The sequence below is a fragment of the Spermophilus citellus genome (genome assembly GCF_964194105.1).
Source record: "Spermophilus citellus genome assembly, chromosome: 9".
Classification (NCBI taxonomy): Eukaryota; Metazoa; Chordata; class Mammalia; order Rodentia; family Sciuridae; genus Spermophilus; species Spermophilus citellus.
This window is the reverse complement of record NC_138191.1, coordinates 86,417,817-86,434,931: the sequence shown is the minus strand read 5'-3', so window position 1 is coordinate 86,434,931 and position 17,115 is coordinate 86,417,817. Positions and strand designations below refer to the sequence as shown.

Genomic DNA, 17,115 nt, shown 5'->3' with positions numbered 1-17,115 from the left:
AAAATGCTTGACCTTGCCTTTAAGGCCTGTACAAGCCAGCCCTCCTGTCTCACGCTCCGTGTATTTGCTAACCTCAAGGACCTTATTTTTCCCACTGAGGTCTTTACTCCCACTGTGCCTGGAGTGCTCTCCTCCTAACCACCTGCGACTTCACCCACTCATTGATGCACCTTCAGATTACAACACAAGAGGTGGTTCCTCAAGAAAACCTTCTTTGGATTGTCCTGTCTAAATCAAATTCCTCCACTGTTGGTTCACCAAATTTTTTTCCTCATATACTTACTATTTGTAATTCTATGTGGTTTTATAAAGTCCCCCTTCCTCAGGGGACTATATGATCCATGAATGTAGATGATATTGTATTTCTAACCATGTAGCGCAGTACTTGACACATAGGTGCTCGATGAATATTTGTTGAGTAAATGATTAAATAAATAAACAAATATAATATCACTGTCATTAAATTCAGAAAGAGGGGAGAAAAGGAGGATGAAGAGGGAAAGGATATGGAATTAGTCTCATAACCACATGGTCACCTCTTCTGTACCATTAAAAGAATTACTATTAGCTGAAGTTGCAAAGAATATTATTTTAAAAAGGAGTTGCTTTTACTCTGATGAGCTCAAGAACTGAACTTGAAGATGAATTGAGTTCTACAACAAGTTGCTTTTCAAGAGTAAACTAACCGAGTGTTTTTATCATTCCACAGAGCTCAGTTATGGGTAATACTTCTAACTTATTCCTTCAGAATCTTTCTCATGTGCCTCTGACACAGCAACAGTTGATGAAGTCTGAGACTATCCATACTAATAATGTAAGTCTGGCATTTTTTTTCTTCTAAAATAAGTTCATTCCTTTTGTAGAACCAGCCTGTTAAGCAGATTGCTTGTGAAATTTCATGTGTGTATTCTTTTTATTAGGTTATATCTTTCTGCCATGAGCAAAGTCTTATTTCTCTCCTTCTCTTGTAGAAACCTGGCTTACTTGGAGAACCCCCAGCTATGATACTTCAAACTGCACTTGGGATAGGAGCAGCGCTTCCCTTGAAAACAGAGTTGGGACATCATGGAGAAGCCCATAAAAGTAAATGGCGTGTGCTTATGGAGAAGTCAGTAAACAGTCAGACTTGAGATTGAAATGTAGTCTACCTGTATTCTACTTTTATTTACAGGAAGGTCAAATTTGAGTTTTATTCAGTCATTTGAAATTTTAAGAACCTTCTTGACATTTTTATTTTAATATTAATGAGTTATTGATGGGCTTGCTTCCATGCCAAGATAAGACGATCCTTGTTGGATTTGCTTTAATATTTCATGCAGGTTCACAGCAGTATGAGGGGAAGACATAGATCTATTTGAGATTGACATGCTGCCCACTGGGCGGACAGCACAGTACACATGTATCCATTTAATTTTTGCCTGGATAAGAAGCTCTTAGTTTTTACAAAAGGAATATCTAGTACTTAGAATGTAAAGTTTATTTGTTTTACTTTTAAAAAGTGTCTTCAAATTAGTACTTACAGAAAAGTATGATATGTGTTCTGTGTACTTCTGAATATATATATAGAAAAGCAATAGCCTGGTGTTATACCAGATTTTTTTAAATGTAATTTGGAAAGGTGATTTCAGTTTGAAGCTTAATTGAAAATTTAGTTATGCATAAATATGCTGACTAAAAACAAAGGACTGCTAATAATTTAAAAGTTAACTAAGTGTAGAGAGCACACTTAGCCTTTTTAACATAAAATCAACTAGTCATAGGACCAAATTACTCAGTCAGTTCTGCCTATTGAAAATGACCAGGCAAAAATTAAGTTAGAAATAAAAAAAATTTTTTTTGTATGACAGTGTCTGTCCTTCTAAAAAATTAAATTTCCTTTGACTAAAAGCTTATGCAAATGTTTCCTGCTTGTATTAAGTTAAATAATAAGCCATTTGCTATAGCATGTGCTGCTCTAAGAACATGAAAAATTCAGTGTCTAAATGAATATATTGCTAAAAGTTAGAAGAACTACTGTACTGACCAAAACAAACAAACATAGAAAACCCAAAGTATCCATCTCTAAACGTTTAGTAAAATAAACCAACCAATCAGTGGTATGATGGTGTTTAACAAACTCTCTAGGTTTAAAAAAGAAGTCTTGGTTCGAGTCATTTGTAGATTTCTGTTTGTGAGCCCTCCAGCCATGGCTGATTTCAGATTACAGATGTGAAGACAATGAATTCAGTTGCAAAGAGAGATGCACAATTGGTTCTCATTAGCTGTTGCAAGCCAGCTGACCAGACTTATGGGGTTCACTTTAAAAATGTCCAAGAGCTTTTTGACTCAAGACTTTTGTTCTCTTCAAACATGAAAGCAGACAAATTGCAGTGACTGATATTATTTTAAAAGTACTGATAAGCTGGGCATAGTGGCACATATATCCTGCAACTTGGAAGGCTGAGACAAGAGGATCACAAGTTTGAGGCCAGCCTCAGCAACTAAGTGAGGCCCTAAGCAACTTAGGGAGATCCTGTCTCAAAAATAAAAAGGGCTGGGAGTATGGCTCAGAGGTGAAGTGCCCCTGGGTTAAATGCCCAATACAAAATAATAATAATAATAATACCGATATAACTTACATGCCAAAAAGCATATGAACTTCTAAAATACAATTAAAATATTATTGAGATTATCTTAGAAGTTGTTGAAAATAAGAAAAGCATTATTACTTTTTTTTTTCTTTTTTGAGATGGGATAGGATCTTGCTATGTCACCCAGGCTGGTCTTGAACTTCTGTACTCAAGTGACTCTCTAACCTCAGCCTCCCAAATAGCTGGGACTATTGGCATGCACCACTCTACCCAGCTCACATTAACTACTCTTGTAGGTTTTTGTTTTTTCATAAAGGAATACAGCAATTTATAACTTCCAACCTCACCTTTTGAATTTAACAGTTCTTTGAGAGGCATGAAATAGGATTCTCCATTTTTTTGCCCCCCAAAAGTAATAAAATCAAAAGGGCAGTTGTGAATAAATCTTGTTTAACTACAGCTTTTTTGCATTTGTGTTCACTGCAGCATCTAATCTGATTCCAACTCAAACCACCATCACAGCTGGAATGGGCATGTTGCCTTTCTTCCCAAATCAGCACACTGTTGGACAAGCTGGGTCAGGGTTGGGGAATACTCAGGAGAAACAGACCGCTTCCGTGGGAATAGCAGAAGGAAATTTCTCAGGGTCACAGCCTTACCTTCAGAGCTTTCCAAATCTTGCTGTTGGAGGCTTGCTGACAGGACACCATAAGCAGCAGCAGAGTCAGCCAAAAGGCCCGGAGGTGAGCTCAGGGCCAGGACACAGACGTGTTTGTGCATGTGTTCCCCTCACATTGTATCTGCCATGACATGTTTCTAATACTAGGGTGTTCTAAGTTATGGTTATTTTATAGGTGGTAAATTTATGAACTTGGATAAACTAGTCATTTTCATACTTGAAAGGAGGTTAATAATATGCCTAAAGTATTTACATATGGATGACAAACTAGATAATTGCCTTGTCAGTGAAATGATTTTTGGTAGCTTGCATTTATGCCTCAAAATTGAAGAAAGCATCACACTCTTTTGAAAATACCGTTTTATTATAAAGAAACAAACAAAAATCCTTCTTTTGATAAATTATGCCGGCTGACATGTGGTACTATGCCATAAGTAAAATAATTTTGATTTTTGTAAAATGAGTTTTTAATGCTATTATTGTAAAATATTGTCAATATGAATTTTTTATTTTATGACTATTTGCTGTTTTGAAAAGTATGTGCTAAAGAATGGCTTTAAAAACACTTGGTATCTTAAAAATTGAATATGAGCTAATAAAAGCTCAAAATTTTACAGTTCGGAAGAGTTTAGGAGAATCGTTAATACTGATCCAGTTAAATAGTGATATTATTTATAAGGACATCTTTCTATTTATTTATATCTTTTTTAATTTCAACAGTGTATTGTAGGCTTACTACAAGACTTTTCCTTCATAATTAATTCCTAGGTATTTTATTATTTTGATGCTTTTATAAAGGGAATTACTTTCTTAATGTTCTTTTCAGTTTGTTCAATGTTTGGTTTCATGATTTTTTTTAATCCTGCAATTTTGCTAGATTATTTTATTCTAACAGTTTAGAACTACGGAGGGTAAGGTTTTCTATTTATAAGATCATGTTTTCTTTTTATTCTGTGATTTGAATGCTTCTTATTTCCCTTTCCTGCTGAACTGATCTAGCTAGAACTTGCAATACTATGTACTAGAAAGAGGCAAGCATTGGCATGACTTGCTCCTGATCTCAGAGGAAAGTTTCTGGTCTTTAGTCATTGAATATGATGTTAGCTGTTGGCTTTTCATATATAACTTTATTATGCTAAGACAGTTTCCTTCTGTTCCTGTTTTGTTGAGTCTTTTTATCATGAACAGGTGTATAATTCTGCCCAGTGCTTTTTCTGCATTGAGATGATCATGGTTTTCCTTGCCTTTTTCTGTTATTGTGGTATATTACATAGATGAACCTACACATGTTGAACTATTCTTGCATTCTAGGAATAAATCTCAGTTGGTCATGGGGTATAATGCTTTTAATGTGCTGCTGAATTCAGTTTGCTAGAAATGTGTTGAGGATTTTTGCTTTAATATTCATAAGAGATATTGGTCTATAGTTTTTTGGTATTGTCTTTGTCTGGTTTTGATACTAGGACAAATCCTGGTCTTATGGAATGATTTAGGATGTGTTCCTTCTACATTTTTGTGAAAGAATTTTAGAAGGACTGATGTTAAGTTTCTTTTAAAATGTCTAATATACTTCACCAGTAAAGACACATGATTCTAGGCCTTTATTTATAGGAATATTTTGTATTTTGTAAAACTTTATAACTTATTCTCATTTAGAGCCAGAGTTGAGAACCTCTGATGTGTATATAACCCCACAAATCTGAACATTTCAGAAACAAAATGTGTGAGCTCTTTGCTGGATTCCTTTTCCCTATAAATTTAACCTCTTGGAGGTTATACTTCCTTTATTCTGTTTAGGAAACAAAATTAAAGCCAATTAAACATGAAAATCAAGCTTCTAGGTTTAATTATATAATTCTGAACATTGTCTTATTTTAAAATCTTTATGATCAGAGAGTTAAAAAGTAAAAAATTCTGTCAGAGTATATGAAATACACTGAAGAATTAGAACACGATTTCATCTTTTTCTTCTGTTAAAGAAATGCTAGAATCCTCATACCTAAGTAGTCATATCAAAATATAGTGACATGCATTTTCAGGAAATGTGAATGTCTAACCTCGTCATCTAAATGTAGAGTTTGGTTTTATTAAACTCCCTTATTTTGCTTGCTATTATTTTTAGTACCAGAGGTAAATCAGTTTTGCTATTTGGTTTGTGGTCACATAATATAAAATAAGAATCATAATAATAAATATTGATATCTGTATTTCTAGAGATGTGATATAGAAATTTTTTTCCATGATGAAGATGAATTATTTCAGATTCAAGTGAGAAGCTAGACAGGATATCTTAAGTTCTATTTTTTTAAAAAAACATTTTGTTTTACTTATAGTTGGACACAATACCTTTATTTTATTTTTATGTGGTGCTGAGGATCGAACCCAGCGCGAGCGCTACACACACACACACACACACAAACACACACACACGTGCTACACAAGCACTCTACCACTGAGCCATAACAGCCTTCTTTAGTTCTATTTTAATTCTAAAATAGTGTGTATCTAGGGGCTGGGACTGTGGCTCAGCAGTAGAGCACTTGCCTAAGTGTGAGTGATGCCCTGGGTTCGATCCTCAGCACCACATAAAAATAAATAAATAAAACAAAGGTATTGTGTCCAACTACAACTAAAAAATAAATATTAGAAAAAAATAAAATAGTGTGGTTCTAGAAGGTTTTTTAAGTAATTTTAAAATAATAGCAGATAAAATATAATTTTAATCAAAATTTGTATATATTTTGTAAGTTTATATCATCAAAGTTTAGGTTCCACAAATTTGAATCACAGTAGACTAGATGTATTGAAAAATAAGTATTTCTCTATTTTGCATCTTTATTTTCCTATACCTCTTATTAAATGCTCCATCTTTTGTTTTTGATGAATAGGCTGCCTCTAAGAATCAGACTTCACTCTTGGGAGAACCACCAAAAGAAATCAGACTCAGTAAAAATCCGTATTTGAATCTGGCAAGTGTGTTGCCCAGTGTGTGCTTATCATGTAAGTGGGGGCCACTATCAGTTGTTTTGCAGTTTTACTGGACAAGTTCTATGATGGGTTTTACTTTAATTTTTATCAATGGAAAGCAAATAATTTCTGTTAACCAAATTAAGCCATAAATCATAACTTCACTCTTTAAATTGAAAAAAACAAATTGAAATTAAGACACTTAAATTGAATACTACTTCATTTAAGAAAAATATTTTAATAGTATTTTATTAAGAATGTAATCGTTCTATTGGATTGTTGAATTATGATTGAAATTAATGGGGGCAAAGAATTATTTGGCAGTACTATAATTATTTATAAACCAGAAATGTAAACCTCTAATGTATACAGAGTTTTGGATACCCCCCAAATTCATGACTACTAATCAGTAGAAATGAAATTCTCACTTACTTTTTTTAGTTCTAATTTTTGATATTTAATTGAGTGGTGACTTCTAATAAAATATATTTCTTTTTGTTCTTGAAAAATTCTAAGTAGTTACAAGATTGGGCTGATTATATAGAATATTGCTAGAAAATAATTTCTGACTTTATACAACTTTTTAAACTGTACAGATTAATGGGATTTACTGTAATATTTTCATGTATTATACATCCACTCTTCTGTCACCCCATTTATTTTCTTGAGGACCTTCTCAGTTCTCCAATTAATATGAATCAAATATTTATATTTTTGTTCAAATATTTTTTAAAAACATTTTGTTTTAGTTGTAGTTGGACACAATACCTTTAGTTAATTTTTAGGTGATGCTGAGGATCGAACCCAGCACCCCACACGTACTAGGTGAGCGTTCTACCACTGAGCCACAACCCCAGCCCCCTCCCACCCCATCCCCACTCAAATATTTTTAAGGTCACAAATGTGTGCTCTAGACACAATGGTAGTCACTGCAATGTTGATTGTCCATAGTGAAAATTTGGAACATATTGTTTATCAGTAAGGGAATGGGTAAATAAATAGCTCATCATAAACCAGAACCCTGCAACTTCTTAATCATTCATATGAAATAATCACTGAAGCATATTTTAAGTGGAGAAAGCAAATATATCCATAAAATGATTCAATTTATGTTTATTTAAAGCTATATATTCTCCTATACATATATTTGTATAAATATATGAAGTAAATCTGGGGAAATAAATTCTCATCTGTTACCTCCAGAAAGAATAGGATTGAATGAAAAGAAATTAAAGATTAATTTCATTTTTAATATACATCTTCTGTATTTTACAAAGTGTCCTCTTGAACCTAAATATTAATTTTTTATCTTTTAAAAAATCAGAAAAAAAATTAAATATGTTTTAAATATGCTGACTCTGCTTTGATCTGGCCTAAAAATTGATGATGACAACCATTGCTTGAACAAGAATGTTTAATTTACATTTTGTATACTTTGTTGTAGAAATTAGATATGTATGTTTAAATGTTTCCATCATAGTTATTTTATCCATGGGGCAAACTTTCATTTTTAGTTTTTCCAAATAAATGAAACAATATCACATACTATATATATTTTGCCCTGGGAAAAACAAACATAAATATATATTCACAAACTAAAAGTTGTGTTGTATAGAGTTGTTGTGTTAGTTAATGAGTTTTGCACTCTGTTTATAATTTTCGATAGAACAATCTAGATTGTATTTATTTTGCCTTTAGCTGCTGCAAGTAAAACCACTCTACATAAGACTGGAATTTCAAGCAACATTCTGGATGTGATCTCTCAGGGAAATGAATCGCAGCATACGTTGGAGAAGTGCATTGCTTATTCTCCGCCCTTTGGTGATTATGCACAGGTAAATGATTCTCAGGTTCAGATGATATATAGAAAAATTGGTTCAATCACATATTGAGTTCACTGAAAATGAAATTGCAATGTGTTTAATGTTATTATAGACCCATGAAATTTCACCCATCTATATGTATTTCTTGTTCACCATTTGAAATTTAGGAATGTGTTTCAGAGATTGTTTAGAATAGTTTGTCCTAGATATTTACCTTTTGTTGTTTATACCAGTGGTTTTCAAACAACAGCCTACTTACTACATCCAGTCCACCACCTGTTTTTGTAAATAGAATTATATCAGAACATAGCCACATCCATTCATTTACATGTTTTCTGAGGTGCTGTCATGCTACAATGAGAGAGAAGTAGTTACAACTGACACACACACAGTCTACAAGAATAAATATTTACTATCTGACTGCAGAAAAACTCTGCTGTCCACCGTCTTACTCAAGTATAGACCCAAGAAATCCAAGAAAATGCCTCTGTTCTTCATCACTGTTTATAGATGTACAAAGATGATCATTTTTACAGACTCTGCTAAACTAACTTTTAATTTTAAGCCAGATACAATCATCCCTCAGTATCTGTAGGGAATTTGTTCCCAGAACCTCCTATGAATATGGAAATTCATAGATGCTCAACTCCCTTATGTAAAACGGTGTATTATTTGCATACATTCTATGCACAGCCTCCTGCATACCTTTAACCATCTCTAGATTACTTACAATACCTGTTATTCTGTAAACACTGTGTGAATAGTTGTTATACTGTGCTGTTTACGGGATAATGACAACAAAGTCTGTACATGTTTAGTAGTGATGCAATGTTTTGTTTTGTTTTTAATAATTTCAATCTGCAGTTGATGGAATCCGTGGACACAGAACCTGTGGGTAGGGAGTATCATGCTACATTAGATTGAAGAGGCATATTGTGTCACGACCTAGATGTCAATTTGACATGGCCTCTTTCATCTTCATCCTATTCTAAGTAACTTAAACTGAGCATGTACATCATCACGTCAGCACTATATGATTATGCAGTCATCGGAGCTGTATAATTAGCAGTTTTGATTCTTTCTTATTTCTGAGAGCAGACAGCTTCTCAGCCCTGTTCTGTCTATCGGAGCAGCAACTCCACTTAGATTTCCCTGCAGCAATTTTACGTTTGCCTTCTCTGTCTCTAATGGACTTAGAAGAGAATACTAATTTAATTCACTTAGGACAATTAATGGCTGACTATGCTTTTATGAAAGAGTACTAGAAACACAGTTCTATTTCCATTTTAAAAATGGCATAGCTGGATATTTGTGAGATATGTGGCAAAGTCTCTCACATATCTGGATGAGATGGAGGACCAGGGGTTGGAAAGTCCCGCAGGTGGGTAGCAGCGTATTTCAGTTTGAAGAACAGCGGTCAGGCCCTGCTGCCCCAGAAGCACTCTCTTGTTTCGCTGAGGTCCTATCTTGGTTATGAACATTTTAAATAATTACTTAGATAAGGACTGTGTGTGCATCTATACTCTTTATTCTTCTAAACAGGAGCAGCACAATGCATTTTTTAAAATTTAGTTCAATGTGTGTTTTAAGCTTCAAAAACTATTTTTGTACTGACCTTTCCATTTCTTTTATTTCACTTTTGAAATCAGCCTCACTTATCTCAGGAGTTTTGTTTTGTGGGTCAGTGTGGTTTGTTTTATACATGTCACATCTGTGGAAAGACTCTCGTTTACATGAGGGAAGTTGTGATAAACGTGCCTTTCGCGTCCCCTGCTTCCTCCGGCCTCAGGGTTGTCTATCCGGAGACGCTGTGGAGGAGTGGGTTTTCTGTCCCCTTGGACACTCCCTGCTTCCTCCTGGTGCTTGTCCATAGAGTGAGATGTGTTCTGTCTCCCTCTCTCTCTCTCTTATCCTCATAAAGTAAACTTAATTAAATATTACTAATGGAATAAAGCAACTAGAAAAAGGTGGTCATGTGTTAGGAATTCCTCGTACCGTTGCCACAGCTGGAATGGAGGAAGAGATTTAAGAAAAAGGAACTAACAATTTTTGTTTTATTACTAACACTCGGCATATACATTGCAAAGTAAGCATTTTTGTTTTATTTTTTGCCGTCTTGGGGTTCAAACCCAGAGCCTTACACATGCTAGGCAGTGTACGCACTTAAACTTTCCTACAAGCCTGTGAGCTTTAAAATACTCCCTGCATAATACAAGTGAAAAAGCATAAAGGAGTAAATAGTCTTTCCAAAGTCATGCACTTAGTAAATGGTTCCTCTGAACCCAGAGTCTACATTATCTTCATCATACAGAGAAATTTCTTTAGGCGTGGAAGTAGTATCTCATAGAAACTATATGTATAGGTTTCTTTTAAAAAAATGTTTAGTTGTAGATGGGCACAATATTTTATTTATTTATTTGTATGTGGTACTGCGGATTGAATTCAGTGCCTCATGAATGCTAGGCAAGTGCTCAACCACTGAGCCACAACTCCAGCCCTGTGTGTAGGTTTGAATGCATAAGGATTAAGAGAGATTGGATATGTTAAAGCATGGATGAATAGAATAGTTTCTGTTTCAAATAAAACTCTCACATTTTAAAATGCAATAGTTGGCATTTCCAGTATTAGTGAAGTTGCTTATAACACACCATCCCTCCTACAGATAACTTTTATAAAAACTGAACTAAATATGAAGAGAAAACTGTTATTTGAAGACATTGGAGAATGACCCAAAGCAGGCAGAATTAGCCCCTGAAAGATGGGGACTCTGCAGGAATGGAATTTGTCTCTGTTGCTTTTTGCCTAATACCAGCGTCTAGTTTGCGCAGAAATCCTCTCAGTCTTAACCACTTGAAGAGTCGGAAGACAGATTTCTAGGACTGTTAGTGAGTCTATGAAGTAAGAGGTAAAATCTAGGAAAAAGGAAGTTGCGTGGGTTGGAGCCTCAACATCCGTATGGACACTCAGCTTGAGGGAGACTCTGAAGACCTGGTGGAGAACAGCAGCTGGAGGAAGGGAGGAGAGAGTCAGCTCCACCCCGGGTAAAGACAGAGTTTTGAATTTAAGTTCAGCAAATTTAATTCTTTCTACAACTAGAACAAAACACTCTTTGGAGGAGTGTAATAGAATCTGTGTTCTCTACACATTTCATTCACAAAGTCCAGTAAACAAAAATTACTAGATATTTGAAGAAACAAAAAAGTATGCCCCATAGTTAAGAGAAAAAGCAGTTTCTAGAAACTGACCCCAAGTTGATCCAGATGTTGGTGTTAATAGACAATGACTTTAAAGCAGCTATTATAAATATGCTAACAACTTAAAGGAAAAGACGGATTTAATGAGCAGATAGGAAATCTCAGCTAAAAAGTATGCATTTAAAAACAACTGAATAATTCTAGAATTGAAAAGTATCATTTCTCGTGTTAAAAAATATAATGGATGGACATTACAGAAGGTTGGGACAAGCAGGAAAAAAAAGATTCAATAAACATAAAAACAGATAAAATAAATAAGTCAATTGGAAGAAAAAAGAGAAAAGAGATTGAAGAGCAATGAATACATTCTCAAGGACCTAAGTTAAATATCAGTCTAAAATACATGTAAGTAGAGTCTGAGGAGGAGAGGAGGAAGATAAATGGAGCATAAAGTATCTAAAAAAGTAATAATAAAAATTTCCAAATTTGCTTCAAAAAACAGATTTAATAGACACAGAGACCTTTCTTGCAAAGCAAAAAAAGTAGAATTTTGCATAGCCACATTATAGTTAATGTGCTGAAAAACACAGCTATAAAGAGAGAATCTTGAAAGTAATTGATATAAACAATGCATGTAAAAAAATTTTAAACAACAACAACAATGCATATTATTTTGATGGGTTTCTCAGCCCTGACACTATTGACATTTGGAGCTATGTAATTTTCTCTTTTGGTGAACTATTCTGTGTGCTGCAGGATATTTAGCATCATCCTTGACTTCTATCCATAGATTGCCTTCACTATCTATACAACCACTATTAAGAGAACTGGTAAATAAAAGATTGTTCTTTTGATTTATTTAAAAGTAAAATTTACTAAGGAAATTGGAGCCTAATCCCACATGGTGGAGATTAGGGCCTACTTTTTCTTCTATTAGACGCAGAGTCTCTGGTTTTATTCCTAGGTCCTTGTTCCATTTTGAATTGAGTTTTGTGCATGGTGAGAGATAGGGGTTTAATTTCATTTTGTTGCTTGTGGATTTCCAGTTTTCCCAGCACCATTTGTTGAAGAGGCAATTTTTTCTCCAATGCATGTTTTTGGCACCTTTGTTTAATATAAGATAATTGTAATTGGGTTAGTCTCTGTGTCCTCTGTTTGGTACCATTGGTCTACCAGTCTGTTTTGGTGCCAATGCCATGCTGCTTTTGTTACTATTGCTCTGTAGTCTAGTTTAAGGTCTGGTATAGGAATGCCACCTGCTTCATTCTTCCTGCTAAGGATTGCTTTAGCTGTTCTGGGTCTCTTATTTTTCCAGATGAATTTCATGATTGCTTTTTCTATTTATATGAGGAATGTCATTGGGATTTTTATTAGAATTGCATTAAATCTGTATAGTGCTTTTGGTAGTATGGTCATTTTGATAATATTAATTCTGCCTATCCAAGAGCAAATTAGATCTTTCCATCTTCTAAGGTCTTCTTTGATTTCTTTCTTTAGGGTTCTGTAATTTTCATTATATAGATCTTTCACTTCTTTTGTTGATTCCCAAGATTTGTTTGTTTTGTTTGTTTGTTTTTTGAGGCTATTGTAAATGGGGTAGTTTTCCTCATTTCTCTTTCTGAGGATTTGTCACTGATGCACAGAAATGCATTTGATTTATAGGTGTTGATTTTATATCCTGCTACTTTGCTGAATTCCTATCTCTCACCATGCACAAAACTCAACTCAAAATGGAACAAGGACCTAGGAATACAACCAGAGACCCTGCGTCTAATAGAAGAAAAAGTAGGCCCTAATCTCCACCATGTGGGATTAGGCCCCAACTTCCTTAATAAGACTCCTTTGGTGCAAGAATTAAAGTCAAGAATCAATAAATGGGATGGACTCAAAATAAAAAGTTTCTTCTCAGCAAAAGTAACAATCTGTGAGGTAAATAGAGAGCCTACATCTTGGGAGCAAATCTTTACACCTCACACATAAGATAGAGCACTAATCTCTAGGGCATATAAAGAACTCAAAAAGTTAAGCACCAAAAAACCAAATAACCCAATCAATAAATGGGCCACAGATATGAACAGACACTTCTTAGACGATGATATACAATCAATTAACAAATATATGAAAAAATGTTCATCATCACTATAATTAGAGAAATGCAAATCAAAACTACTCTAATTTCATCTCACTCCAGTCAGAATGGCAGCTATTATAAATACAAATAGCAATAAATGTTGGCAAGGATGTGGGGGAAAAGGCACACTCATATACTGCTGGTGGGACTGCAGCCAATATAGAAAGCAGTATAGAGATTTCTTGGAAAATTGGGAATGGAATTACCATTTGACCCAGCTATCCCCCTCCTCGATCTATACCCAAAAGACTTTAAAACAGCATACTACAGGGACACAGCCACATCAATGTTTATAGCAGCACAATTCACAATAGCTGAATGTTGGAACCAACCTAGATGCACTTCAATAGATGAATAGATTAAAAAAAAGTGTCATATATACACAGTGGAATGTTACTCAGCAATAAAAGAGAGTAAAATCATGGCATTTGCAGGTAAATGGATGGAGTTAGGGAAGATAATGCTACGTGAAGTAAGCCAATTCCAAAAAACCAAATGCTGAATGTTTTCTCTGATATAAGGAGGCTGATTCATAGTAGGATAGGGAGGGGGAGCATGGGAGGAATAGGTGAACTCTAGATAGGGCAGAGGGGTGGGAGGGGAAGGGAAGGGACATGGGGTTAGAAATGAGGATGGAATGTGATGGACATTATTATCCAAATTACATGTATGAAGACATGAATTGGTGTGAATATACTTTGTATACAACCAGAGATATGAAAAATTGTGCTCTATATGTATAAAAGGAATTGTAATGCATTCCACTGTCATATATAAATAAAAAAGAAGCAAAATTTACAACATTGCATTATGGGGTTTATAATAAATGTAGATATAATATGTTGGACAATAGTACAAAGACAGTTAAGAGAAAAAGCATGGAGGATTTGAAGAAAAAGTTCCACTCATACATTGCTGGTGGGACTTCAAATTGGTACAACCACTCTGGAAATCAGTATGGAGATTCCTCAGAAAACTTGTAATGGAACCATCATTTGACTCAGTTACCCCTCTCCTCGGTATATACCCAAAGGGTGTAAAATCAGCATATTACAGTGACTCAGCTACATCAATGTTTATAGCAGCTCAATTCACAATTCAATGGATGAATGGATAAAGAAAATGTGGTACATATACACAATGGGATATTACTCAACCATAAAGAAGAATGAAATTATGGCATTTGCCAGTAAATGGAAGGAACTTGGAGACTATCATGCTAAGTGAAATAAGCCCATCTCCAAAATCCAAAGGTCAAATATTCTCTCTGATATGCAGATGCTAATGTACAATAGGTGGGGAGGGAACAATAGATATTCAGTGGATTAGGCAAAAGGGAATGAAGGGAAGGGAGGGAGAGGGGAATAGGAAAAATAGAATGAATCTGACATAATGTTCCTATGTTCATATATGAACACACCACCAGTGAAACTCCTCACCATGTTCAACCACAGAATGGGACCCTAATTAGAATAAATTTTATTCCATGTATGTATAATATGTCAAAATACACTCTACTTTCATGTATATCTAAAAAGAAAAAATCAAATTTTAAAAACAGAAATTAGAAAAAGCAAGGGTAGGAGCTGCAAAAATCTACATGGAAATTCAGCATAAGGTAAATGAAATTTTGGTCTCAAGGTTCTCACGTTTTACATGAAGTAGAACAACAACATTTTTAACTAAGTAGATAGTTAAACTAAGTAGACAGTTCAGAACAGAAAGCTGTTTCCCTAGGGGAATTTTTCTGATAACAATAGTGAGTCTAGAAATAGACCATACTTAACAGTATATTGATTTTTGACATAATGCCAAAACTATTTAATGGGGAAAGAGTAGAAATATCATTCTCTATATTGGAAAATGAACCCCAGCTCTTGCCTTATACCATATTCAAATTAATTTTCAGTCTATCATAGTCCTAAATGTAAAATGCAAGCCATAGATAATATCAGCAAAACAGTAGAAAGAACCTTCAAACAATTTCTTCTCCATTGAAGCATAAAAAAAACTAGAAAAAAAATGATCATAATCAACTTTTCCAGAAGACTACAAAAGCTTGTGGCAATTTACAGAGCATTTATTCAAGAACAATGGATGAATCTTAGTAAAAACAGAGGGCTTTGTGTCTTTTAATCTGCCCTACCCCTGTTCTTTTGCCTTCTTTTCCACTATCCAAAATCACAGTGAAAACCAGCAAGCTGGCATCCACCTTAGGGGGTGCCATGGGTTGGGAACTCCCACAAGCCTCATTACAGACCACTGTCATTATTTGACCCATTTGCTGGTTCCCTGGAAGACCCCACTTACAAGGCTGTCTTTATTTAACCTGCCTCAGACCTTGCTCAGAACAGAAAGCTGTTTCCCTAGGGGAATTTTTTGATAGCATTTAGAGGAAATTGTTTAAAGTTGTGGCTGCCTGGGGTGGTAGATAACATCTGATGCAAAGAATATGCTAACTAAAAAGCTTTAAAGGAAAAACTCTGGGCTTGTTGAAAAGCTCTGACCCTCTTATAGGAATATCACAAGGTCATAGAGGTACATAGGGCTATATGCATGTTCAGAAAAGAGCTGGGAAGGCCCTCCGCTCTCAGTTACTTTGACTGCCTTTGAGGTACTACATAAGCAGGAAGGGAAGGCTAAGGCAGAGTTGTCAGTGTAGAAAGCTGGGCCCAATATACACACGGCCCTTGTGCAAAGCCTGAGCAATTAAGGAAGTCTTTATCTAGTTATTAACAGAATAGCGTATACCGTGACAAAAACTTCACAAAACTATTTCATAAAAGTCACCAAGCAAGAACAAATCCTAAAGAGGGGGTAGAATCTGATTTTCAAAGTTCCTACGTGGTATTACTTTAAATGATCAACAGTTTCCAATAACAACAGCAACAAAAATGAAGACATGCAAAAAATTAGGAAATCTGCCCCATGCACATGATGGTAGGGTGGGGGGAGCAAGTAATAGAAAATGTTTGTAAGGAAGCATTACTAGAGAAAGACTTACTATCACATTCAAAGAATTAAGGGAAACCACACATAAGGATCTAAGAGTAGGAGACCCACATCTCTCCAAATAGAGAATGTCAGCAAAGAGGAGGCAAAGAATCAAATATCATGGGCACATGCCCATGATAATTTAAAACCTAATGTCCACATACAAATTGATATGTTCACTTTCATAGCAGCAGCATTCATAATAGCCTCAAATGGAAATAACCCAAGTGTCCAGTAAGGTTGTCCATGAGTAAACAGAATTTCACGTACTCATAGAATAGAATATTATTCAGCCACATGAAGCACTGACCCACACGGTCACGTGGACGAACTTTGGAAACAAACCAGACAGAAAGGCCACATTTTATTTGATTCCATTTGTATGAAATGTCCACAATAGGCAAATCCATAGGAATAGTAAGTGGATAGAGGCTACTGGGGACCAGAGGAAGCAGAGTTGGGGGTTCACTGTTGACAGGTACAAGATCCCTTTTTGGAGTGATGGAAATGCTCTGGAAATAGATTGCGATAATTGAATAACCTTGTGAATATCAACAAATACTGGACTCTAAAAAGAGAGCAAGCCTTCACTGTACTAAATAGAAGGCAGCATTTTTTTTCCAATAACTTTATTTTATTTATTTATTTATTTTTTATGTGATGCTGAGAATCGAACTCAGTGCCTCACTCATGCTAGGCAGGTGCTCTACCACTGAGCTACAACCCCAGCCCTGGAAGGCAGCATTTTTATTTGATG

General features: G+C 35.0%; 1 protein-coding gene across 4 annotated transcripts in view; it reads left to right on the top strand.

Moving 5' to 3' along the window:
* RAVER2 (ribonucleoprotein, PTB binding 2) overlaps positions 1 to 17,115 on the top strand; it is a 104,257-nt gene that overhangs the window by 79,549 nt on the left and 7,593 nt on the right. For 2 of the 4 annotated variants that reach the window (XM_081306342.1, XM_081306341.1), the window contains exons 7-11: positions 749 to 814; positions 972 to 1,083; positions 3,057 to 3,313; positions 6,138 to 6,249; positions 7,915 to 8,051. In XM_081306342.1, coding sequence (XP_081162468.1) covers positions 749 to 814; positions 972 to 1,083; positions 3,057 to 3,313; positions 6,138 to 6,249; positions 7,915 to 8,051 — 684 coding nt within the window. Of the gene's footprint in view, positions 1 to 709; positions 815 to 971; positions 1,084 to 3,056; positions 3,314 to 6,137; positions 6,250 to 7,914; positions 8,052 to 17,115 lie in introns of all 4 variants that reach the window. The other 2 variants (XM_081306340.1, XM_081306339.1) reach the window with 1 other exon arrangement.